The sequence below is a fragment of the Pocillopora damicornis genome, chromosome 6 (assembly GCF_964200805.1).
Source record: "Pocillopora damicornis chromosome 6, jaPocDami1.2, whole genome shotgun sequence".
Taxonomy (NCBI): Eukaryota; Metazoa; Cnidaria; class Anthozoa; order Scleractinia; family Pocilloporidae; genus Pocillopora; species Pocillopora damicornis.
In genome coordinates this window covers 23070809-23097276 of record NC_142675.1, presented here as the reverse complement: position 1 = coordinate 23097276, position 26468 = coordinate 23070809, and the positions used below count along the sequence as shown (strand labels likewise).

The 26468-nt window shown below is 38.0% G+C and overlaps 3 protein-coding genes across 5 annotated transcripts in view; 2 read left to right on the top strand and 1 right to left on the bottom strand.

The window, feature by feature from the left end:
- Positions 1-9730, bottom strand: part of LOC113682052 (UDP-glucose:glycoprotein glucosyltransferase 1) — a 29913-nt gene extending 20183 nt beyond the window's left edge. Inside the window, exons 1-18 of one of the 2 annotated variants that reach the window (XM_089208490.1) lie at positions 9651-9730; positions 8936-9075; positions 7985-8067; positions 7061-7179; positions 6739-6848; positions 6386-6560; positions 5425-5600; positions 4662-4762; positions 3690-3789; positions 3548-3608; positions 2819-2907; positions 2391-2454; positions 2010-2096; positions 1836-1895; positions 1660-1719; positions 1173-1258; positions 450-591; positions 94-225 (exon numbers count right to left, since the gene is read on the bottom strand). In XM_089208490.1, the coding sequence (XP_089064616.1) occupies positions 94-225; positions 450-591; positions 1173-1258; positions 1660-1719; positions 1836-1895; positions 2010-2096; positions 2391-2454; positions 2819-2907; positions 3548-3608; positions 3690-3789; positions 4662-4762; positions 5425-5600; positions 6386-6560; positions 6739-6848; positions 7061-7179; positions 7985-8067; positions 8936-9075; positions 9651-9683 (1818 nt within the window). In that variant the 5' untranslated portion in view covers positions 9684-9730. The remainder of the gene's footprint in view (positions 1-93; positions 226-449; positions 592-1172; positions 1259-1659; positions 1720-1835; positions 1896-2009; positions 2097-2390; positions 2455-2818; positions 2908-3547; positions 3609-3689; positions 3790-4661; positions 4763-5424; positions 5601-6385; positions 6561-6738; positions 6849-7060; positions 7180-7984; positions 8068-8935; positions 9076-9650) is intronic. The other variant, XM_089208489.1, reaches the window with a different exon arrangement.
- A 468-nt stretch (positions 9731-10198) lies between these two features.
- Positions 10199-17646, top strand: LOC113681985 (transient receptor potential cation channel subfamily A member 1). Of its 2 annotated transcripts, none has more exons than XM_089208504.1 (7): positions 10199-10359; positions 10920-11195; positions 12178-12507; positions 13274-14114; positions 14551-14742; positions 15853-16028; positions 16349-17646. In XM_089208504.1, the coding sequence occupies exons 2-7, from the start codon at positions 11005-11007 to the stop codon at positions 16719-16721; spliced, it is 2103 nt and encodes a 700-aa protein (XP_089064630.1). In that variant the 5' UTR covers positions 10199-10359; positions 10920-11004; the 3' UTR covers positions 16722-17646. The 2 variants fall into 2 exon arrangements, with proteins under 2 accessions (XP_089064630.1, XP_089064631.1); XM_089208505.1 differs by lacking the exon at positions 10199-10359 and adding an exon at positions 10696-10806.
- Positions 17647-17738: 92 nt separating this feature from the next.
- LOC149044521 (transient receptor potential cation channel subfamily A member 1-like) lies at positions 17739-25229 on the top strand. Its single transcript, XM_089208506.1, has 6 exons — positions 17739-18163; positions 19114-19389; positions 21396-22230; positions 22887-23078; positions 23922-24097; positions 24417-25229. The coding sequence occupies exons 1-6, from the start codon at positions 17973-17975 to the stop codon at positions 24787-24789; spliced, it is 2043 nt and encodes a 680-aa protein (XP_089064632.1). The 5' UTR covers positions 17739-17972; the 3' UTR covers positions 24790-25229.
- The last annotated feature ends 1239 nt before the right edge of the window (positions 25230-26468 follow it).

Here is a 26468-nt window from a genome sequence, read left to right as displayed (position 1 = left end):
AGCAAAACACGACTTTCATTAGAAAAGAAACCCTCATGACCTCCATAACGACAGAGTTTATATCACATACTCCAAAATCGCCAGAAGTTTTACCTTTCGATTTTCGTCGTAATCAGAACCTTCTCCGAACACTTCTTCAGCATCATCTTTGCCAAATAATGATGTAAATGAAGTTAAAACCTTGTCCGCAGTCGGCACATCGCCTTCCGCCAAATTATCATACAACTAAACACAAAAAACATGATTTTAAATCCCATGAAAAATATAACAAGCACAAGCTAACCATAAAATCCTCAAGATAAACTATCAATCGAAACAAAACAAATCAGTTGAATAATATTGGAGAATTAATGCGACGACAGTCACGCTGCCTTCAGTATTGAGAATAACATGTCAAAGTCAAACAATTCAAAACCATTTCCACAAAAATCAACAACTGTTCCACTGACCTTAAGAAGCCAATCAAATGCCTCTCGCGAGTCCTTCTCAGATGAGATGAAGCTAAATGCTCTGGCAATTCCTACAGCTGCATTAGTCTTAGCGTCGACTTCGGCATCCAGGGGAACATCGGCAACCAGTGACAAACCAATTCTGTGAATATCATGAATGCAAAACTTCAGTTATTTCTGTTCGGTTTAGTTATTATCATTGCTTTTCTCGTTTGGCTTTTATTTCCCTTTCTATCAGTTTTGTTGCCTGGTCGCTTGCCATTTTTTTTTCGCATTGTTGCTTAGTAAACTCGCGTTCGGATCAGTGTTGTAAGAAAACACGTCATGGAAAGTCTTTACGCTATTTCGTTATTTACCCACGAAGTAAACTGAGCTCAACAGAAAGAATGTAGGCAGCGGTGGAAAAAGCTATTGATAAAAGCAAAAGTCATTAGGTAAAATTCCGAGAGCAAAAATATGACTAAAATTGTTACATTTTGTTCTTATGGGGCTGGTTGAAGACTCGTATTGCAGAAAAAGTGGGTATAACTTGGCGACTGTGTTGTGACTAAACACAGCTTTCAGGCAGATGACAAACCCAACAGACCTTCGAAGACTACAAATGCGGAGCGAAGTATAACAAGATTAGCTGTAAAAAGCACCGTTAATATAACGATATCGTGAGCTGTTTCACTCATAGCACAGTAACCTTATTACGGGTGTATATAAAACTGCGCAAAGTACCTGACTGGAAACGAATTTTGAAGCAATTCATTGACAACCTTGATCAGTTCGATACTCTGGGCATCTAAAGGGTTGACAAACAGAACCTTGAAAGAAAACAAGAAGTCCAAATTACGAAGCGTTTCCACGGAAATGCTTAGTAATTTCAATTAACATACATGTAACATGTTTAAACATTGTGAGTGCCGTAAACATCCATGTAAAATCATCTGACTAAGATTTAAAACTAGTTCTCCAGTCTTTCATGTATGGCGATTGCTCATTTTCTCCATTTAAGTACTTTGTTGTATATACAGCTACAACCTTGTAAAATTTACTATTTTTATATACCCTGACTTGGTAGTTTAACGTGCTTCACCTGATTTAATCTTACAGGAATTTCTATCCTTGATTCTCAGCCTAATAAAACACTGGGGATTTACACTCCATTACAGTTTTACTAACTATCAGCTTTCTTATCGAAATATAGCACAGCAGACAACGTTACCAAATTGAATATGTTCTTGGCAATATAGCGCATCATCCCAGGGAAGGTTGGTCGTAGTATCTGTCAACAAAAACAGGAGGAAAATAAAACCTAAATAGCAGGTTTTTGAAAGACAAACAGGTTGAAAACAACAACAACAAGCAAGAGGAACACAGAAGCAGACCATCAGTACTTACCTCCTGCAGTTCAGAAGGCCAACCCCAATACTGCCGATCTTTTTCAAGGTCGTTTATAAACTAGCGATGATAAAATAAGCAAATACAGTCACCAGACCATTTACAAGGAAGTCAGATTTAAAAATTACACTTTGCATCGCGACAAAGCAATATCGATAACTCACATAGACTTACCACAATGGAGTCGTGTCTTGCATCCAAAACAAATGATTCATGCTCTGGTTGAGAGGCAAGAGACACAAGTTTACCGAGAGGTTCACCCTGAAGAAAAACATCGTTACGAAGAAAAGATGTCAATTGTATTGTCAGGAGAATAGGACAAAGAAAAAAACCTGAGACCATCACGAGCAATCAAACTGCAGATCTTCATGTCAAAAGGTTTGTGCCGGAGACTCAATTTGGATTACCTACTTTTTATATCTTGAAAATGTATTTTAGATGACACAGGAGCATGTCAAAAAGTTGTGCCAGAGACTCAGTTTGGATTACATACTTTTTATATCTTGAAAATAAAATGTATTTTAAATGACACAAGAATGTCTTCATCGACCCTACCTTGATGCCCAGGGAAGAGAGTCTGTCAATCGCTAGTGCTTCACCACGTAACAAATCTAACAAACTACAAGATACAAATCTTGATCAGATTTTATAAATTATACGGACAACAGCTCCAAAAACTGCTCTGCCAGCATTCATACGGCAGCAGGGTTCAAACTTGTGACCGCCTAAAAGGGCGGGTAATACTATCCAACGGAAGAATCACTATCCAGAGGATAAGTGTTAACAAAACGCACTGCGCTATCCACCGAATAGAGATTTAGCCAGGAAATAGCGTTATTCACCCTTCGAACAACTGGGACCTGGACGTCGATGCGAAAGAAATAATTAATTCACTTCGGCGACCAGCACTTTAATGCTACCAGTTGAAAGTGAAATAATAATCTCTGGTTTCCCTGTGACCCATAAAATGATCAAATACTCACTGAAAAGGATCAAGATCGTCCACTTGGACCAGAAGGCCATTTATCAACAAAGCACTGTCTCCAGGATCCAGTCCAAATTGTGAAAAATGCTAGAGCAAAATGGAGCAAAAAACATTTCGATGCATAGACACTGGACTGATGGTTAGTGGTCTGAGGGGGTAACTACATGACAACTTTGCAACAAATTTTGCATCCGAATGTTATAGTTCCTAATTATTTTGTATCTGTTTGATCTTTTTCGGCCAGTGCAATAAACTTGAAAACCAGGGACTATATGAGGAAACAGAACATGACTCTAAGTCACATATAAGAAAGCAAGAGAATTGTGTTCCACTTTTTGCGTTAAGCAAAATATTACACCTGACCAAGATGTTCGGATTTTTTTTTTTCAAATCCCCATTACCTAACCAGGGCTACTAAACCTGCAAAAAGTTACAGATTATCTACACATGACGTGAAGAAAGGTTGCAGCATGGGACACCAAAACCAATTTTGGAATATCTCTTTGATTTGAATTTGTGCAGGTCACCATTGAGAGAAAATGAATTGTTTTAAGATTGGAAGCAATACACACGTAGAACACAGTGGCAGATGATTTCTGTAGCGAATTTTTACTTAATTTGGTCGGCCTTACAGAATCGTTCAGGAAAACCTAGGTGTAAACAAGAACACGTAAATATAAAAGTATATTGCTACAAGGACGAAAAGAATTTTTTTTAAACTACTAACCTTTTGATTAAGTTTGATCTCTTTCCTCATTTCTTCTTTAACCTTTGTCTTCACTAAAGATCTAGGATTGAAAATAACAAGTAAATAATCAAAGAAAAGAAAACGAAAACTGCAGAAATGAAAGAAGATGTCTCCTACAAACCTGGTTTGCATGGGAAGATTTTGACTGATGTCTCTCAGCACTTTCAAAGCTCTTTGTGGTTCAGAGGACATGACCCGTTGTGCTGCCTGGAAACTCAGATCTGATGGTAAAAATAAAAAAATTAAAAAATCTCACCCTACCAGGTTTGAGCAGAATTATCTGTCAAAGTTGAATGGGATTCATGGAAAAGTAAGTGATTTCTGTGGATTCTTCTACCAAATTGTCTTATATTCCTGTTAGAAACACAGGGAGCATTTGTTCTTTTTTTTTTAGTAGTGCTGTGGGGTTCCAAGCAACCCTTCATTTGTTGACATGAAGTTATTATGAAGGCAACTACTAGAAATATTTTTTTCATAATTTCACTTTGAGCTATTCAGAGCAGTAGTGTCTAATATTGGACACTAAAGAGTCTAAAGAGTCTAAAATCAGACTGGTGTCTAAAATCATTAGATCCTGGTGTCTAATGTAGGACACCACTGTATAAAATTGGACACTGCTGTCTAAGATCATACACACTAAAGTCTACATTTGGATACTTATGTCTAAAATGGGACACTGGTGTCTAAAATTGGACACCAGTGTCTAGAATCGCACACAAGTGTCTAAAATTGGACTCTGGTGTCTCAAATCAGATATAAGTATCTAAAATTGAACAGCAGTGTCTAAAATCGGACAGCAGTGTCAAAAATTGGACAGCAGTGTCTCAAATCAAACAGCAGTGTCTAAAATCAGAAGGCTATGTCTAAAATCAGGCTGTAGTGTCCTAAATTGAGAACTAGCATCTTCTGTCCTTTTTGCAGATTTCCTGATACTGTGGGAAGGTTATTACTGGTTAATTATTACACCGTGATTTAGTTTTTACTAAGTGACTTTTCAGTCTTTGGTACCGATTACTGTCTAATGATTACAACATCAGTGACATGATACACTGCCTTTATATTTGGGGCCTGATTTTAATAAAACTCCTCATACCTTGCAATTGCCAGACTTTCAAAGGAGCCATCTCGTGTGCACTTTCCTTTAAGTGTGCCCTGAACTGATCAAGATTTTCTTTTAGGTCTGGATAGAGTTTCCTATGAGTAAATATTAGTTTGTAGAGTGTGATAACAAAATTATATTTTTTAATTTACTCTATGAATAATCTGATAAAAAAAGATTCTAACTGAGGTCAGAGGTGTTTTAGACCATCAAGATGAAGGACATAAAAGCAAACTCTGTTAAAGATATGCGAAGTCCGCACACACTCCAATCATCACCAAAGCCAAAGTTTTTTTTTCCTGTCTCGTAGGATGAAGTGGCTAAAGGTACGGTTATTCCCCCTAAATAGGATGCCTGTCATCATTCCCTCAGGTTTCCCTAACAATTTGCTTCTCCGTGTTTGTACCCATGGACAGAGAGACTACTTTGTCCAGCCCAAGAACACAACACAATGATCAACCAGGTCTCAAACCCACATTTCAAGGTCCCTGAGTTAGCAGGACACTAACCACTATGCCACAGCATCTCCTCATTACAGACAAACCCTTCGCATTTTGTAAGGTTTCCAGACAGTTCTCCAGCACCCGTTTACACTCCTGGAGAGAGAGAGGTACAGATAGGACACAGGACACAGAAAGGACACAACAAAGTGTCTCTGGCCATTTCTTGATTTATCCATTCAGAGTTCAGTGGTTAGCTATTAGGCAACACCCACTATTAATGGCAAACTTAAGTCATTGCATATAGTTGCACAAACCTTAACTTTCCAAAGAGGAATCCTTCAACTTCATCGTCATCTTCTTCCTCTTGTTTCTGTACCTTTCCTTCTGAATCATCTTTCACTTTACTGTCATCCATGGCTTTGTACTCTGTTTTCTTGACAGCCAGTTCCACACCATATCCTGATAATCTCATTTTTCTCTCTGATGATGACTAAGTGATATGACCAGTTACAAAATTACATTTAGGGCAATTTCTGAGTAAATGTAGATTTGATATTGTGAGGAGAAATTCCTTTTTTGGTCACTTTAGAAAAGGAAAGGGCTAGCACAGAGGTTCCATTAAAAGCCTGTGTCTGAGGATGGGCTGACACTGATACCAAATACTAAATACCATCAATACCAATGTCTGATCAGAAAACACCGATACTGGCGTAAAGTATCAATGGTTTTGATCCTGCACATGAATGGCCAGCACAGTCTGGCTCACACCTGCCTCTAACTGCCAATAAAGAGCTGAAAAGACTCTGAGCTCGAGTTTGGGCAATGAGCACTACAGTGTGCCATTTTAAGTGGCAAGAGTGAACTCATCAATAACTGTGAGTTTCTACTTTAGTACATCCTTAATCTGGTTTTTAAATTCTTGACTGTTTTGTTGATGTAGTTGTAGAGAAGTGAACACTGTAAACTTAACAGAGCAAGATAACCCTATATTTCATCAATCAAATCATGTGACTTACCAGTTACCTCAATGACCTCACAGTATCAATACCAATATCAAAGAAAAACATCAGTATCATACTCAGTATCATATCGATTTGGAAAAATGGTTTATTACTGGTCTACAACTGCTTATAAGACCTCTCACTGCCGTCTGTTCAGTCAGCGAGCAGAATGTCATGTTTCAGCCTATGGCTCTATAGCAGCCAATTAATATGTAAAAAGTTATTTAAGCCCCTATTACCAAAAAAATTGTTCATAATATCAGACTTTTCCTACCTCAATGTAATGTCGAAGTACATAGTGCACCTGACCATTTTCTGCTAAATTTACAAGTTGCTGATGAAATCTCCATAAGGATCCTGATCCTATCTTTCCATATAACACAACAGCTATAGAGTTGTTTTCAGATTTAGGATAGTGGTGATCAAATTCAAAACTCTGCACCAAGGGTCTATATTCATTAAGAAGAAAAGACAACAACAAAATGTTTGACTAAAATTATTTAAAAATTACCAATAACAGAATACAATATATATAAAATTTAATTAAAAGAGCAATGTTCTTTCACCGGAAAGCCATTTTGTTTTTCTCATGCTTCTGAAACTTGAGCATTAGAATTAGGAACATACATGTTTTCTGCTTGTTTGATGAGAGAAACAGCTTCTGTAATGCCACATATTGTGCTACTGCCAAGCTGAACAAAAGTCTCACAGTCTGGTGCTGGGAGATCATGGGCAACCTGATGAAAGAATGAAAAATGTACCAAATAAAATCATATAACTGTTAGGCTCAAATGCCTGAGTGTAGATATGCACACTGCAGAGTCATAACGACCCATGGTACTAACAGCTTTGTAATATGAGTTTTGGATTACAAACTAAGTTTCAAAAACCTAAATACTCAACAGCAAAGAAAATGACAAACTATTCAGCAGACCTTTTGAAATCTTACCTTATTGAACAGTTCCACCCTGGGGGAATAATACCTCAGTGACAATGAGAATTGCAAGAAATTTAAACCTATCGGAGCTAGCAACTGGCCTGCAGTTTTTAAAACATGTTTATATTCATCTGAAATCAAAATAGAGTAAAACACAACGTTAAAAACTTATTTAACACTGTGGATAACAGCTCAAAAACCATCTTTTCGCTGTTTACACCCCTTCAGTGACTTACATCTAATTTCTCCTTATAGTATATCATCACTGAATCAAACATTGAGTCGTGAGAATAAAGGAAATGATCCCCAACCTATAATGTTCTTGATTATTAAAAATTCTCCTTGTCAGTACCATAGGAAATGTATGGAGAATGGTATAGAGAAACTGTGTGTTGATGTTATAGCAAAAAGGGTTAAGTAACAACCAGGTGCCAGTTGTTCAAAGGATGGGAAATGCTATCCACTGAACAAATCTCTATCTGGTGGATAGCATATAGTATATTTTGTTCGCACTTACCCTATGAATAGTAATTTATCCATTAGATAGAGTTATCCAACCTTTGAAAAACTAGAGCCGGGCCTTTTAAACCTTTAACTCTCAGATCAAATTTATAATTCTCCTTACTGTCAACCATACAATTCTTATAATGTTAGTTCAGAGAATTTAGGATTGGATCAACTAATTATCCCCAAATTGATAATTTTCTTTATTCTTGTTACTTCTCTGGTTGATATTGTATTGATATTGTAAGGAGAAATTCTGTCTTGGTCACTCATGGGAGTTAAAAGGTTACTGCATGATTAAGTCAATGAAATAACATCAACTGTTGAACTGAAAAATTAGGAATCTTATTCTTTTATTATCATGACATTGATTGTAGCTCCTTAGTACACTTCATACAATAATTACACCAAAAGAAAATAATCATTCATTACCTAAATCATGACTGAATGATTTATCTTGACATGAATCCACAAACTTCCAAAATTTTTCATTACTCTCTGCTGCTAAATATTCACTGAAATTAAAAAAAAAACATCTTATTCCCAGGGTGAGCTATGTTACAGTACCTATCACTCTTATCCAAAGAGTGAAGGACAATTTTCCAAAATTTCTTGAATATTCAGAAATGTGCAGTTGTCTGCAGAGGAGCCTTTTGATTCCCTTGTGTCACCTTCTTTGTATCATAGTCTGGTTATTCAAAATTTCTTATCATTATATTCATGTATTATATTCATTCAGCTAAAACACAAACAAAAAGTGAAAACTAACTAAGAAAGTAGCAATACTATTACAAAAGGGTAATTTGATATTATCAACTGAGTTGATATCAAAAATGTAATTTGGCCACCATAAAGGGTTTCAAAGCTGACATTTTGAGCATTAGCCCTTGATCAGAGCAAAGCCCTTCCTTCTCACTCTGACGAAGGGTTAACGCTCAAAAGTCAGCCTTGTAACCCTTTATTGTGGCCAATTTACGTTATCACCCTAAATTATCCTGTTCTACTCTCCCACTGAAGCAGCAACACAGTTTCCTTAGAAACTTACCCCCTAAACACTATTATAAGACTGAGTACATCTGAACCCTTTAAACAACTTTCAAATAAATGTGTGTAACACTACTTTAGATAATAAAATTTAGCACCAATACAATTCTAAATTGACATGAAGCGAAAGAATAGTGTAAAGTTCTGAGAGAATAAGCAACATAGCAGCTAAATGTCTTAGTATAAATTAGCCCAGGCTGGTGATATTTAGCCAGAGCATTCTATGTAGCTGTAGAAGAGCTCTCATATCTCTAGTCTTAGGAATATCCTGGGAGTTACGCTGTTTTTTATTTGCTTTTATTCTGATTTATTTTGAAAATAACCCTGTTCTCAACCAACCTTGCTTCAAGCAGAAGAGGTGTCGATCCCCATCTTGCATCTAGAGAGGCTATTATTGATTTAGAGCTACTTGATTTGCAAAAGGATTGGTGGACTAACGAAAGAAGGGTAAACAAAGTGGCCACCGTAGTACACATTACCTGCAGAAAGAGTGAAGGAGTTTTAAATCATCTGACGTAGAAAGAGCATGCAGTCGGAAACTTCCGCTAATTTGTTGAACAATTTCGTTGGCGATTATAAATTCTCCTCACTGCAGTACGTGCGTTGATTATGTCCGAAAAGTTCCAATAAAAAAATTGGGCGGAATGTGCTACATAATATAAAAAAATCAAAGGTTACATCAATGTACATGTACATTAGTACGTATTACGTGAATCTTAATTTAAAGCAGCACATTTTTCAATCAATTTCAAACAAATAAAATACCACGTAAAGAAACACAGCTTCATTTGAGATGAGTGTTGGAAAACTTAGGCTGCAAGGTTCGGGTTAAAAAAAATGAGCACAAATCACCGAAAATCTGACTGGCAATAAAGCTCACGCCAGCCGGTCTTCTTTCATTACAAACTGATCATGAATAACTGAAAAACAGATCATTTTAACCAATATTACTAAACACAATCATATAAAATACAAGCGGTAAACAATGTATTCATCCAATCTTATATGTCAGGATTCAGCCTTCAACAAAGAAAGAAATCAATACATTTCCTACCCCTGCGTTGCTCAGACACTTTTTGGCCGCCATCTTGGAAAGAAAGCCAATACAGTGTAACCACGTCGCTGGCGTTAATTTTATGTGGGGGAGTGGGAGAAAGTTTCTTTCCAACGTACTTGATGATGAGGCCAGACGATTTCTGTCCCATTGAGCTCATTCCCATTCTTGATATCCCACTTATCTCTCATTTACCATTTACCATCCATTCACTCCCACTAATCCATGGGCCTGGACTTCCTCACAATGACCTTTCGGTACCATTCATGGAGGAAGGGGCGGGGGGGGGGGGGGGGGGGGAGTAATGCTGACGTGAATTTTTTTTAAAACAAAACTTACTCTAGTTTAGTTATTTTGTATAATAGCAGTGCTTAATGGGTAGCTAAACAGGGAATATCACAGGAAATAAACAATAAGAGAGTACATTCCTTCCCTCGTCTCCACAGACCGAGAAAGCCTGGCACAGTCTACTTTTAGAAGGATTTTAAAAGACACATTCCGGATGATAGATCGTGCTAACCAATCAAAATGATTTGCTTCGTTGCTTTAATTAACTGTCATTCCGAGCCCAAGTGTTTTCAAATGACAGTGAACAGAGATTTCTAAGTTCTTCTCCTTAATTGTATCGTTAACAGATCAAGGTAATTGTTTTAATCCGTCTTTGAGGTTCATAGGTACGACAAGGGGTAGACAATTAATACTGCTAAAGGTAAATCTACCTTTAAAGTGGCTTATATCTTTTCTCTCCTTTATATTAGTTCTGCGATGCTTTATAACCCGATGGTGACGCACCAATATGGATGAATTTGAATGCCCTTCAAACGGCTTTCTTGTGCCACAAAAGAAGTTTCCTTATATGTTTCTTTCAAGTTTGTCCAGTGACATATCTAAGTTCATAGGCAATGGTGAGATTAAAACAAAGACCATTCATTTTCAAAATATTCGTGTTAACCCTTTAATAAGCATCTTTGTTTTCATGTGAAAAGTGTACAAATTGAATATTCATGCATAAATGCAAATTTAATGATCACGTAATCTTCTGTTTTGAGAGCATTCAGCAAAATAATCGCATTTATTGGTATTAATCAGTCAGTTGGGGAATAAAAGTTTCGATCATCTTTGCTAAAGATGATTTTTGGCCTGTAAAAGAGTATTTGTAAGAGTAATTTGCATATTCGTGAAGTTTATTATGTTGCAAAAATTTTGTACTGTCGAGTTTCCAAATCCGTTTAACTTTTATTTCCTTGTGTGTTCCATTTTTCGTAATAGAGGACATCGAATCACCGATGACAAGTCGTCTGCCGCCTATCAATTCGAATTATTGTCTGTACTACGTTGATTGTCCGAGTCAGGTATGGAAACCCCTTTCGACCAGAAAATAAATGTTGTATACCTCGACGAAAGTCGCAGAACTCCTGTGCATTGTGCTGCTCTGGATGGTAAGCACGAACAGGTGGAAGAAAAAGTACGAGTCGCCTCTGGACTGGATGACCAAGATGAACAAGAAAGGACCCCACTGCATCATGCGACCGAACACGGACACAGGTACCTTTGTCCGGTTTATCTCTCAAAGAGATTTAAGGTTAAGTGTCATAATGTGAAACGTATGATTCCGAACAAATGCCACAGCTGGCGGAGCCAAACACAGTTTTCGTCCCCTCTGATTCTGATCAGCGAAAATAATACTTACTGTAAAATCTACAGGTTGCAGTGGATGCGTAGTTATTAACAAGAGGGTCTTCATGGGGTGTAGCTTTTACGGCTAACGCTTAAAAATATTGGCCAATCTATGGCTAACGGTTAAATTTTATTCTTTACGGCTAATTCCATTTGGCCGATTGGCGGTCAATGGTTACCGCCATTGAGACCCTATTTATAAAATCAAACGGTAGAATTCTCAAAAAGTTTTAAATTTAGCGATTTTAAAAGAATGATTATAATTGATAAAAGGAAGTATAAGAATTGACAACTGAGGTAAATGAAAGGGCTACACTGGAAAAAATAAAGTAAGTTCATTGCTTTCTGTTGTATGAGAAACGGTGGCCAAAGGGTTGAAGTTCTGGGTTCTATCCTTGGCATGGTTGCTGTGTTGTGTTCCAGTATAAGACACTCGCATCTCCCACAGCGCCTTTCTCCAACAAAAGTTATATATGGGTACCGTTGAACTGTCAGAGAAACCTGACAAAACGTTATAGGGGTCAAGGGGGGAGGGGGGTAGCCCGAGATGGGCTATCATACCCTTCTGGGGGTATAGCCAATACTTGTGCTTGCTCTATGCCAAGGCTGCCACGATAAGTTTCGACTCTCAGGGCACCAAACATGAGAGCAGATTTCACCCTTATTATTCTAAAGGGATAACTAATGTTACAAGTTCCCTTTTTTCACGAGGAATTGAATTTGAGACCATTAGTCTTTAATCCACCATTGCAACTGTTCGGTTGCGTTTTCTCTTGGAAAAATGAAAATAAGATTAAACGTTGAACCCACACAAAGCATAGATGTTTGAGTTTTCGTTTTCTACATGCAGGAAAGTTTGCCACACTCTGTTACAACATGGCGCTAACTCTTCTGTTAAGGACAGAGAACACTGGACACCATTAATGAGTGCATCAGACCTGGGCAAGGAACAGTCGTGCCAAGATATACTCACTGTTAATCCCGAGACTGATGACGTGAATATGGATGAAGAAACAGCATTACATATTGCGTGTAGGAGAGGACATGTGGGTGTTGTCAATCTGCTAATGGATTACGGGGCAAGTTTGAATGTTTGTAACAAAGATGGTGTAACGTGTTTTGAGACAGCCGCCAAGTCAGGAAAGAGCGAAGTTGTGTTTGCAATGATAAAGCATAAAAGGTATGAACGGTCTCTCCAGACTGAGCTGTTATCTACCAGTTAAACTCAAAGTTTTAATGGCAGGAAGTGAGAGAGTCGACTTGCACATGACAGCCGAAAAGTAAGAGTACAGAAGAGCGTAAGTAAAGTTGGGCAAGCTGGGCTATGAAAACAACGGTCTCCTCTTCGTTTTGGTGCTACGATTAAGACGTTTTTCTTGCGTTAAATGGTTAAGTAAATTTTCAAAACCAAGTCTTAGATGGAACATAGCTTTAATGCCATTCTTTCCTCTGTTTTCTTGTATCAATGGAAATTTTAGACTCTTTCTCAAATAACAGTCGTAATTATTTTTCTGACACATAAGGTCACTTCAGCAGAGCCAAAGCCTCTTAGAAACACCCTTATGTTTAACCTTATGTAAGTTTCACCCCAAGCTAAGCTCGGTTCCCCCTTTTTTTTAATTGAATTCCAAAGCTTTACTTAAAATCTCAGACGAACTAACCCAGGATCTCCTGCACTTTGTTATAGCTGGAGATTTTTTGATACGTTTTGTTAAGGAAACACACGAAAAGTGTGTTAATGTCCATTCATTAATAATTAATATTTTAGGATAAACCTCTTTATGAGCCATCTTGAGCTTCCTTCCTCGGACAACCTAAAGAAAATCTGTGTAGGTTAAGATATAATTTCAAGATTTATTAGACTTAGGGGTCACATGATTGATTGAGTTTGGTCGGGCGCACGGCTAAATATTTGACTTTGACTCTGTTTTATTGCTTCTGAACAGATGGATGGAAATAATGGAACACAAGGATAAGAAGGGCCTTACCCCCATGAAGCTTCTCATAAAACACTTCCCAGAGAGTGCACAGCTGGTCATGGATTACTGCATTGATCGATCAGGGACAGAAAGTTCCGATGATCCAAATTTTACCGTTACTTGCAACCTCCGTTTCCTAGACCCCAGTCCTACTGACACTACTTACTTGAGAGAAAGCCGTTTTTTTGGACCGAGCACCATGGTGAAACACGAGCGTAGAGAATTACTCGATCATCCTTTGACACAGGTCTTGCTGAATAAGAAGTGGTCTTCTTTCGGGCGCTTGGTGTTCTTCTTTAACTTTATGTTCTATTTTGTCTTTGTTGTCATGATTACAGCTTTCTTAATCCGATTCATGCAGAACGGTGACAAAGAATTGGGAGATTATTTTATTTATGTATATCCAATAGCATTTTTACTTATAGGCGTCCAGTTCACCAAGGAAGTTATTGTAATACTTGTCCAGAGGCTTCAGTATTTCACCACTTTAAGCAATCTAACTGAATGGTTACTCTACAGTACGACGACTTCATTCATGGTGTCACTTTTCATTTTCGATCTAATATTTTCGTTATCCGGCCGTGATAAGCGTGATATTGTTTATCCACAATTCATCTGGATGTTGGGTGCCATTTCGATTTTTCTTTGCTATGCGAACCTAGTCTTGGTTCTTCGTCGGTTGAGTCTGGTTGGAATCTATGTCACCATGTTTATAGAGGTCACTAAGTCGGTTTTAAAAGTACTTCTGATCTTCTTTGTCTTGTTCTTTGGGTTCTCCATGGTGTTCTACGTCCTCTTTAAATCAGAGGTAAGATGAAATAAGAGATAAGTGTGTATGTGAGTAAATTTGCTTCTGTTTGTGATTTATGTGAGTTTTTTCCTTTTTTTATCATGCTCGTAATCTAAAACCGAAAGTAAAAATATTCCTCATACTGTACCTTTTCGTGCCGTTTATTGACTCGCTCAATAGCAACAAGCCTGACAGATTTGGTTACAGTAATTTTCAGTGCGCTTTGACGACATATAAAGCTCTCTCGGTCTCGTCAAGGGTATCTTGGAATCATGACTCAACTAAAATCGCCTCATTTATAGTAAACGAAATATACAGTAATAGTAAACAATTCACATAAGTCCATTAAATTGTCCGGGTTTGCAATAAGGATCGATTCCCTTCAGTAATACGGTTATGGAAAAGAAATGAGCACTGGCTAAAGCGCTGAGAGTCTCTCGTATTTCCTCCACAGGAGTCGGTATTTAAGCATCTTGGATTTGCCTTACTGAAGGTGACAGTGATGACAATTGGAGAGGTTGACTTTGAAGGAAGATTCATGCGTTCCCAGAATATCACAAACGAGCAGACAGTTTCTCAGACAGCTTCTTTCGTTTTCCTCGGCTTGTTCTTGATTTTAATGACAATTGTACTGATGAACCTGCTGGTATGCATTAAGATAACAAACTTATTTGTAACTTTTAATAGTACTAGTTGGATGCACAAGTATAAATGAAGCAGCGTTCTTTCACAAACGCAGTAGTCTTGTTGGCTTCGCTACTCACTATCTATTTGACATATGGATCTCATGTTAACATGTGTCTATTCAGTGTGATATATTAACCTTTATTTAATAAGCTTAGTTATGCACGCATTCTGATTGGTTCTCACTTATGATCTATTGGAGGACAGACGTATAGATGACTTCATCACTAAAACTTTTTTCCGTATATTTTAATTCTTTATTATATAAAACAAATAGATTCCAAGTTGCAGTGCGTCTGTTCAGTAACAGATCACAGAGGACGTCAAAATGTGGTAAGAATTTTTTGACGTCCTCTGTGATCCGTTACTGAACAGACGCACAGCAACTTGGAATCTATTTGTTAATTAACCGCTAAGAGTGACTAGCATCTAATTTCTCCTTACAATATCACCACTCAATCACACATTGACGTCATGAGAATAAAGGAAATCATCACCGACTAAAGAAACTCTTGATTGCTAGACAAATTCTCCTTGTCAGCACCTTAGTAAATGTACAGAGAACTGTATGGAGAATATGAATACTGATGCCAGAGTGTAGAGGGTTAAGCTGAATTATGCGCGCATTTTGTCTGCTTCTTACTTACGATGTATCGGTAGATATACATCCATAGATGACTTCACCATTGACAATTTGTTTCTTTATCGTATAAAACAAATAGATTCTATGTAGGCATGGGTCTGTTCAGTAACAGATCACAAAAGACCTCAAAATAAAGAAACAATGTCAGTGACACGCTCGGCTGTGCCTCATGTGCCACTTTTTGTCCTTACCACATTTTGACCTTATCTATGATCTATTACTGAACAGACGCTCGGCAACATAGAAACTTCCTGTGGAATACACCACAAATAACGTCAATTGTAGTTGAAACAAAAAATTGGAACACGGGACGCAACCGAGTGTGTCACCGACTCAAAATTTGTATTATCAAGACGCTTCCATATAATAAATCAAACTTAATGCTACCATTTGTAGGACGTTGATCACGGTTGCATGTTTCACCTACAGGTGGGTCTTGCCGTGGGTGATATCGACGCAATCCGACGCAATGCTGCATTTAAAAGGATGGCTATGAAGGTCATGTATATCGCCAAGGTCGAAAACAGCTTCCCGAGGTGCATCTCGCGGCGTTTTCGCCATCCAGAAGTAACTTTGCAGCCAAATCGTCGAACTCTGAGGAAGAGGTATGCTGTCAGTGCCATTCTGATTAAAAGTCACTCGTAAATCTCAAAAATGTCAGAAAAATTCTAAAAAGCAGCTTTACAACGACTCTGTCAATGTCTACTTCTCTTTAATATCTTTACCATTCATTATCCAGTCAACAGTTAACAAGAAAACTGATCAGTTAGAAATTGTTATTTTGATCTAATACTACATTCTCGTCGCTGATTGACAGGAAAATTTATAGCAACTTGAGGGGAGAAGTAACAATCACATCTTGGGAGTCAAATTAAGGGTTAAAATGTTCACTTCACAAAATTATTTCTTTGTCTTCGATATTCAGGTTGATGCTTCTTCTTGGAATGAAGACATCTTCGGGCTTGGACTTTACTCCTCGCGCCAAAGAAGAACCGTCCCCCGCTGTAGTTTTGGATTATACTGAGATTAAGAAAAAGCTTGACCTTACTGAGAAACGCGTCGAAACGTTGGTTGATACGATGGAGGCGCAAAACGCTCTGCTCAGAGAATTAGTAAAAAAGATTGATCCTGGGACCAAGATGAACGAGAAGAGCATGGAAATGGAAGGACCGACTGTGGAACAGGAGTATGGGAGCACATCAGCTTCAGGAGAGAAATGGATCCTTGACGACCAGCAGCCACATGAGATTAAAACACAACCACACTTGTATAATTGTGGAAAGATTACTAACGTTTAGTTATATTGAGCAGTGAAATACTATCCTATACTTGTACCAGTGTCAGGTATGAACACAGCGTTTTCAATCACGCGGAGAGCGGCTATGCAGATGTATAGAAAGAAAGAAAGAAATATCTGCAACGTGGGTGCGAGTGTGCTCTGGTTTATCCAAATAAGAATGAGTATGGTGAGTTCTTATGACTGGTGACCAGTCCTACCCATTTGCGGGGTCGACGCAATGCCGGAACTAGAGTGTTCGAGAAGAATGGTTTCAGAAACAGAAAAATTCTCTTTCATATGTGAAACAAGATTCACTTCCATTTACGCGTTCTTTTCAAATTTCATGTCGCCGTAGATGGAAGTAATTGATGTTAATGATAATGCATGCGAACATTTTGGACATGTTTACATTTGCACCAATGTAGCACTATCAAACAGCCCCAAAGATTTATCGATTTCATAAATTCCAACTTTTACTCTCTCTCCCGATTTGCTTGATAAATTTAGGCGACAAATTTTAGAATTGGTCGCGCAAAACAGAAGTATGGTTTCCCTGCACTAACTAGTAGGGGCTTGATTAATGCAGAATAATTATTGAAGCTTAAATCACTGTCATCTTTTCTCCTGCTACACGTCAACCTGTTCAATGGAAAAAAATCCTCCTAAAAATAAACGTTTTATTGTAAAGCGCATTAGAGCTTTAGAATAGGATTATTATTATTATCCATATTGAAAACACTTCCGTGAACCCTTTAATAAGCATCTTTGTTTACGTGTAAAAGTGGACAAATTGAATAATCATGCCTAAATACAAGTTTAAAGATCACGTGATCTTCTGTTTTGAGAGCATTCAGCAAAATAATTGCATTTATTGGTACTAATCAGTCAGTTGGAGAATAAAAGTTTCGATCATCTTTGCTAAAGATGATCTTTGGCCTGTAAAATGGTATCTTGTTTGAATATGAAAACTTGAAATTTGCATATTGGTGAAATCTATTATGTTGCAAAAATTTGGTTGCGTTGAGTTTTCGAATCCAATTAACTTTGATTATTATTATTATTTCCGTGAGATCCACATATCCTGCACTTGTTACTGCGTGTTCTATATCTAAAAAACACTTTTTTCCGAATCCGTTTAACTTTGATTATTCTCGTTTCCTTGTGTGCTCTATTTTTTCGTGATAGAGGAAATTGAATCACCGATGACAAGTCGTCTGCCGCCTATGAATTCGAATTAATGTCTGTACTTCGTTGATTGTCCAACTTAAGTATGGAAGCTCCTTTCGACGAGAAAATAAATGTTGTATACCTCGACGAAAGTCGCAGAACTCCTGTGCATTGTGCTGCTCTGGATGGTAAGCACGAACAGGTGGAAGAAAAAGTACGAGTCGCCTCTGGACTGGATGACCAAGATGAACAAGAAAGGACCCCACTGCATCATGCGACCGAACACGGACACAGGTACCTTTGTCTGGTTTATCTCAAAGAGATTTATGGTTAAGTGTCATAATGTGAAACGTATGATTCCGAACAAATGCCACAGTTGGTGGAGCCAAACACACTTTTCGTCCCATTTGATTCTGATCAGCGAAAATAATACTTACTGTAAAATCTACACGTTGCAGTGGATGCGTAGTTATTAACAAGAGGGTCTTGATGGGGTGTAGCTTTTACGGCTAACGCTTGAAAATACTGGCCAATCTATGGCTAATGGTTAATATCTTTCCAATGTGGTCGACCAATGGTTACCGCCATTGAGACCCTATTTATAGAATCAAACTGTAGAATTCTTAAAAAGTTTTGAATTTGAAGATTTTGAAAGAATGAATCATTGAAAAAGAGAAATATAAGAATTGACATCAACTGAAGTAAATGAAAGGGCTACACTGGAAAAATAAAGTAAGTGCATTGCTTTCTGTTGTATGAGAAACGGCGGCCAAAGGGTTGACGCGCTGGGTTCTATCCTTGGCCTGGTTGTTGTGTTGTGTTCCAGTACAAGACACTTTCAACTCTCACAGCGCTAGGGGTCAAGGGGGGAGGGGGGGGTATCCCAGGATGGGCCATCATACCCTTCTAGGGATACAACCAATACTTGTGGTTGCTCTATGCCACGGAAGCTGCGATAGGTTTCGACTCTCTAGGCACCAAACATAAGAGAAGATTTTATCTTAATATTCTAAAGGGATAACTAATATTACAAGTTCCCTTCTTTCACGAGGAATTGAATCTTAGACCAGTAGTCTTGAATCCAGCATTGCAACTCTTCGGTTGCGTTCCCTCCTAGAAAGATAATTTTAAGATTAAACATTGAACTAACACAAAGCGTAGATGTTTGAGTTTTCGTTTTCTACATGCAGGAAAGTTTGCAATACTCTGTTACAACATGGCGCTAACTCTTCTTTCAAAAACAGAGAACACTGGACACCACTTATGAGTGCGGCAGACCTGGGCAAGGAACAGTCGTGCCAAGATATACTCACTGTTAATCCACAGACTGATGACGTGAACATGGATGGAGAAACAGCATTGCATATTGCGTGTAGGAGAGGACATGTGGGCGTTGTCAACCTGCTAATGGATCACGGGGCAAGTTTGAATGTTTGTAGCAAAGATGGTGTAACGTGTTTTGAGGCAGCCGCCAAGGCAGGAAAGAGCGAAGTTGTGTTTGTAATGATAAAGCATAAAAGGTATGAACGGTTACCCCGGAGTGAACTGGTATCTACCATTTAAACTCAAAGTTGTAATGGCAGGAAGTAGGAGACTCGACCTGCACGTGACGGCCGAAAAGCAAGAGTATAGAGAAGAGCATTACGAAAGTTGGGCAGGCTGGGCGATGAAAACAACGTTCTCCCCTTTGTTTTGGCGCTACGATTAAGGCGTTTTCCTTGCTTTTAAGATAGCTAAAAATGGTAAAATAAATTTTCAAAACCAAGCCTTAGATGGAACTTAGCTTTAGTGCCATTCTTTCCTCTGTTTTCTCGTATCCATGGAAATTCTCGACTCTTTCTCAAAAAGCAGTCGTGATCATTATTCTGACACCAAAGGTCACTTCAGCAGAGCCAAAGCCTCTCAGAAACACCCTTATGTTTAACCTTATGTAAGCTTCACCCAAAACTTAGTTCGGTTCCCCCTTTTTAACTCGTGAATTGCGCGCATGCGCAAGAGCGAGTTGTAGATACGATGTGGGCAATAGCACTCGCTCGCTCGCTCGCACGCTCGATTGGTCGATTCCTGTAAACTTTTTTTCGATTTTAGGCTTTTAAATGCATTTGATAGTTTTTGGCGAGCAATAAACAAACGAAATGGCGACCTTTGTTGCTAAGAATAGTGGTGGGGTGAAAAAGAAGCCAATGATAACCTTAAAAGAGTTTTTTTTTTCGTTTTAGTTTCAACAAGCGGCGCAAGCGACTGGCAGGCATGCAAGGATTCGCACTGAAATAACAGAACAACCTTCGTTTTCCATAAAATTGTAATTTACAATCTTTGAACTTGTAAACAATCCGAAGATTCATTGAATATATCACTTACTGCGAAGCGCTCGAAGTTTACAGATGTTCAAAAGCTTCTTCTGTTATGGCGTGATTGAGGACAAAATCAATCATTACGTTTCGTATCGTGTGTTTTTCCTGTGTGAAGCAACAAAAGATGCCAGCGACAGACAAAATTACAAGTTAACACGAAAATCAAATAACACCTAAACAAACAATTTCAGTAACCGATTTTCAGTGAATTTTTAAAGAACAATTTTCTTTTAAGTTTCAAGACAATTTGAAGATTCAAAATACATATTACGTACTAAGATGCGAAAGTTATATACTACAAAATTGATAAATAGGTCTGAAATGAAATTCTATCTTGTTATTGATTATACGTTGCTTTGCACGTGACTAAAATCTACCTAGGCGGAGATCCAAAATGACGGTGGCAGTCTTGGCTTAGTTATATCGCTCAAAACTCGTTCCCGTTTGTCTCATTTGATAAAGAGGGAATCGTTAATGTTTTCAATAAGACAGTATTGCCTTGATTTTCTAATATTTACAACGAAAGACAGTAAATTTCACTTTTCACCCACATTCACTTCCAACCTTTTCTTTTGAACCAGAAGCAAAAATGATATACGTTTAAAACACACGACATCATCCACCTTGTCAAATGTAATAGCACGATCATTTCAATTGTAATGCCTGCTTATCCCAAATTTACTTTGTTTCTTTGCTACATTAGCGAGCACTGAACTACTGCTCGTACTCTAGATATGACAATCAACCACAAAATTCCCTAAACCAGATAACATTAAACATAATCCAAAAAATCATGTGTCAATTCGCGAGTTTGCTCACAGAGCACTTTGATTCTCAATCGAATTGTCAAGCTTTAATAAAAACCTCAGATAAATACCACCCAGGATCTCCTGCACTTTGTTATAGCTGGAGATTTTTTGATACGTTTTGTTAGGGAAACACACGAAAAGTGTGTTAGCGTCCATTCATTCATAATTAGTATTTTGAGATAAACGGATAAACGTCTTCATGAGCCATCTTGAGCTTCCTTCCTCGGATGACCGAAACAAAATCTGTTTAGGTTAAGATACAATCTCAAGATTTGTTAGACATAGGGATCAATGATTGATTGAGCTTGGTCGGGCGGATCGGGAAATATTTGACTCTGACTCTGTTTTATTGCTTCTGAACAGATGGATGGAAATAATGGAACACAAGGATAAGAAGGGCCTTACCCCCATGAAGCTTCTCATAAAACACTTCCCAGAGAGTGCACAGCTGGTCATGGATTACTGCATCGATCGATCAGAGACAGAAAGTTCCGATGATCCAAATTTTACCGTTACTTGCAACCTCCGTTTCCTAGACCCCGGACCTACTAACGCCATTTGCCAGAGAGGAAGCCATTTCTTTGGACCGAGCACCATGGTGAAACACGAACGTAAAGAATTACTCGATCATCCTTTGACACAGGTCTTGTTGAATAAGAAGTGGTCTTCTTTCGGGCGCTTGGTGTTCTACTTTAACTTTATGTTCTATTTTGCCTTTGTTGTCATGTTTACAGCTTTCTTAATCCGATTCATGCAGAACGGTGATACAGGATTGGGAGATTCTTTTATGTATCCAATAGTATTTTTACTTCTAGGCGTCCGATTCATTAAGGAAGTTATTGCAATAGTTGTCCAGAGGCTTCATTATTTCACCACTTTAAGTAATCTCACTGAATGGATACTCTACAGTACGACGGGTTTCTTCATGTTTTCACTTTTCGCTTTCGATTTAACAATTCCGTTTGACGACCCTGAGAAGCGTCATAATCGTTATCCACATCTCATCTGGGTGTTGGGTGCCATTTCGATTTTCCTTTGCTATGCGAACCTAGTCTTGGTTCTTTGTCGGTTGAGTGTGGTTGGAATCTATGTCACCATGTTTATAGAGGTCACTAAGTCGGTTCTAAAAGTACTTCTAATCTTCTTTGTCTTTTTCTTTGGGTTCTCCATGGTGTTCTACATCCTCTTTAAATCAGAGGTAAGATGAAATAAGAGATAAGTGTGCGTGTAAGTAATTTGCTTCTGTTTGTGATTTATGTGAGTTTTTTCCCTTTTTTATCATGCTCGTAATTGAAAACCCAAAGTAAAAATATTCCTCATTCTGTACCTTTTTGCGCCGTTTATTGACTCGCTCAATAGCAACAAGCTTGACAGATTTGGTTACAGTAATTAATTAAAATGTCACCGGATTTTGGGCTCAATATGGGTGCAGCAAATGCCTAATCGTACCTTTTCAGTGCGCTTTGACGACATATAAAGCTCGCTCGGTCTTGTCAAGGGTATCTTGGAATCATGACTCAACTAAAATCGCTTCATCTTCTAACGGAGCGCGCCAAAAAGGTACGATTAAGGATGATATAACGTTATAGTAAGCGAAATATGCAATAATGATAAACAATAAACAACTCCCAAGATCTGATTGTTAATTCTCCCCTCTAGCTGCTACACATTTCCTTTTAAATTAGTTAAGAGAATATGGTGTTAGATTAAGAAAAACAACTTTTGTGTGATAAGTTTATTCTCATTACCTGTTTGCTGGACAGTGTATGGATATTACACGGAGAATTTACCTCTCCATCACCTCTGGGAGCTAAAGGGTTAAAGCGCTGAGAGTCTCTCGTATTTCCTCTACAGGAGGTGGTATTTAAACAACCGGGATTTTCTTTACTGAAGGTGGTAGTGATGACAATTGGAGAGGTTGACTTTGAAGACAGATTCATGCATTCCCAGAATATCACAAACAAGCCGACATCTTCTCAGACAGCTTCTTTCGTTTTCCTCGGCTTGTTCTTGATTTTAATGACAATTGTACTGATGAACCTGCTGGTATGCTTTAAGATAACAAACTTTTCTGTAACTTTTAATAGTACTAGTAGGATGCATAATCAACCAACGTTCTATCACAAACGCAGTAGTCTTATTGGCTTCACCATTGTCTATCTATTTGACATATGGATTCCATCTTAACATGTGTCTATTCAGTGTGATATATTAACCATTTAGCCCCTAAGAGTGACGAGCATCTAAATTCTCCTTACAATATCACCACTGAATCACACATTAATGTCATGAGAATGAAGGAAATAATCACCAACTAAAGAAACTCTTGATTGTTAGACAAATTCTCCTTGTCAGCACCTTAGTAAATGTACAGAGAACAGTACGGAGAATATAAATACTGATGTCAGAGTGTAGAGGGTTAAGCTGAATTATGCGCGCATTTTGTCTGCTTCTTACTTACGATGTATCGGTAGATATACATCCATAGATCACATCACCATTGATAATGTTTTTCTTTATCATATAAAAGAAATAGATTCCATGTAGGCATGGGTCTGTTCAGTAACAGATCACAAAAGACCTCAAAATAAAGAAACAACGTCAGTGACACGCTCGGCTGCGCCTCATGTGCCATTTTTTGTCCTTACCATATTTTGACCTCATCTGTGATCTGTTACGGCTGAGCAGACGCTCGGCAACATAGAAACTTCCTGTGGAATACACCACAAATAACGTCAATTGTAGTTGAAACAAAAAATTGGAACACGGGACGCAACTGAGTATTTCACCGACTCAAAATTCGTATTATCAAGACGCTTCTGTGTAAGAAATGAAACTTAGTGCTACAATTTGCAGGACGTTGATCATGGTTGCATGTTTCACCTACAGGTGGGTCTTGCCGTGGGTGATATCGACGCAATTCGCCGCAATGCTGCGTTTCAAAGGATGGCTATGCAGGTCATGTATATCGTTAGGGTCGAAAACAGCTTCCCGAGGTGCATCTCGCGGCGTTTTCGCCATCCAGAAGTAAGTTTGCGGCCAAATCGTCGAACTCTGAGGAAAAGGTATGCCGTGATTGCCATTCTGATAAAAAATCACACGTAAATCTCAAAAATGTCAGAAAATTCTAAAAAGAAGCTTTACAACGACTCCATCAATGTCTACTTCTCTTTAATATCTTTACCATTCATTATCCAGTCAACAGTCAACGAGAAAACTGAGCAGTTAGAAGTTGTTATTTTGATCTAACACTACATTCTCGTCACTGATTGACAGGGAAATTTATAGCAACTTGAGGGGAGAAGTAACAATCACATCTTGGGAGTCAAATTAAGGATTAAAATGTTCACTTCACAAAATTATTTCTTTGTCTTCGATATTCAGGTTGATGCTTCTTCTTGGAATGAAGACATCTTCGGGCTTGGACTTTACTCCTCGCGCCAAAGAAGAACCGTCCCCCGCTGTAGTTTTGGATTATACTGAGATTAAGAAGAAGCTTGACCTTACTGAGAAATGCGTCGAAACGTTGATTGATACGATGGAGGCGCAAAACGCTCTGCTCAGAGAATTAGTAAAAAGGATTGATCCTGGGACCAAGATGGACGAGAAGAGCATGGAAATGAAAGGATCGACTGTGGAACACGAGCAAGGGAGTACATCAGCTTCAGGAGAGAAGTGGATCCTTGACGACCAGCAGCCACATGAGATTAAAACAGAACCACACTTGTATGAATGTGGAAAGACCAGTAACGTTTAGTCATATTGAGCAGCCATATATCAGTATTTACTCAAACAATGGCTAACGTTGAAGGCGCGCTTTGATTTGTTACTCAAACTCTTTGCTACTCACCTCCGACCAACTCGTGCGAGCGTTTGCGCCAGAAAATATTGTAATCGTTGCAGGAATAAATAAGTTAAAATAATCTTTTTGTACTATGTTATCTCACTGTTTTAGTGTTTACTAAAACAACCATTTACCTCAGCATCGGTGGCTAGCGGTGGATATTTGCCCTTTTAGTGGATAGTTGTTAATTATACTATAATTGTGCCTTATTTAGGGCGGGTGAAAGAAAAAGAAACTTTGATATAACCATCACACTTTTAGGATTGGCAAGAACAAAAGTGCCGTGAGTAAACACAATATTTTGCGTTAGAAGCAGTTATGCGAATGTTTTGGGAGAAATAATAAACATGACAGAATTTGTGCGCTTGTTTTCTTAGATATGTAAGGTACATTGAGCCAAAGGAGACCATTTTTTTTTATAAATAGGCGATCAAGGGAACTCCAGCAAGGAGTGAACATGCAAAATACGCACTGTGAGCGCCTGTTAGATAAACTTGAAATCCCAATTGATAATATATTCTGTGTTCAATTATATGGCAAGCAAATAAAACTTCCAAATCGTGATAAATGCAAATTATGTAAAGCCCACATGTAAATGTATAAACGCATAGCAACTACTGGATCCAGGAATCCATTCTTAAATGGAATAAACCCTTAGAAGGTACAGAAATTTTAGATAGCCAAATTTCCCCAACATAAAGCTCTTACTCAAAACCATTTTATGTGATATGTTACGGTTTAATAGAGTATTTCGCGGGCTTTTTTTAATTATTTTTTTTTTTTGCTTAATTTTACTTATTTCCACTTCTGATGCATGTCAATAAACATGTCACTATAACTTTGTTCCAGACTCGACCGAAATACATTTTGGCCTTTCTATCAATTTCTACACTAGTTCTCGTTTCACTTCGAATCCCTGTGATACGCCGCTTATAAATAGCTATTTCGGTGTTTAATTAGGGTTTTTGTTCCAATTTTCCGAACACCTGGAGAAATAAAAGCTGTAGGTGAATCACATAGCCCCATTGGCGCCCGATATCTGCAAAGAATATTCATAGATTTTTCTCTGTGCGTTTATTACTCAATTGTTTTCGTTTTTTTGTGTAAAATACAAGTCAGAACTCGCAGTATACATTATTACAATTACTGAGTGGTACTCTTATGTAAATAAATATGAAATGACTTGAATCTCAAAGCATCAAATCCTCAAGTCTAACTTTAAGTCATTATTAGCGAGACCCAAGAACGACAAGATTCATAGAGACCATCTATCATGTCAACAACTATGTGTTTAAGCGTAAACAAATGAGTTGCTGATAGTCAAGGGTAAAAGAAACATGTTTCGCTGTTTTCTGAGTAGCACGTCTATCTTTTACATTTTATGCAAAAATCATAAATAATTTTGATAATCGGTGAAACTTGGTTTTTTATAAGAGAAGCAATTTAACCCCAAGTGGCAAAGCAGATGTCTTTAGGCATTAGTTAATTGTCCTAGCACCCCTTCATCGCCAGAAATATCCTCAAAATCTGTCATTCCGTCGATCTCTCGCAGCTAAAATTATCAAGTTATTTGCCTGTCACATTTTTTTCAT

Bases quoted from the DNA above. Each gene is read 5' to 3' on its own strand.
- LOC113681985 (XM_089208504.1), top strand. From the start codon at position 11,005: ATGGAAACCCCTTTCGACCAGAAAATAAATGTTGTATACCTCGACGAA. The intron at 11,196-12,177 runs GTACCTTTGTCC...TTCTACATGCAG, and splicing joins GCGACCGAACACGGACACAG to GAAAGTTTGCCACACTCTGT. The intron at 14,115-14,550 runs GTAAGATGAAAT...TTTCCTCCACAG, and splicing joins ACGTCCTCTTTAAATCAGAG to GAGTCGGTATTTAAGCATCT.
- LOC149044521 (XM_089208506.1), top strand. From the start codon at position 17,973: ATGGAAGCTCCTTTCGACGAGAAAATAAATGTTGTATACCTCGACGAA. The intron at 18,164-19,113 runs GTACCTTTGTCT...TTTCAAAAACAG, and splicing joins GCGACCGAACACGGACACAG to AGAACACTGGACACCACTTA. The intron at 23,079-23,921 runs GTATGCTTTAAG...TTTCACCTACAG, and splicing joins TTGTACTGATGAACCTGCTG to GTGGGTCTTGCCGTGGGTGA.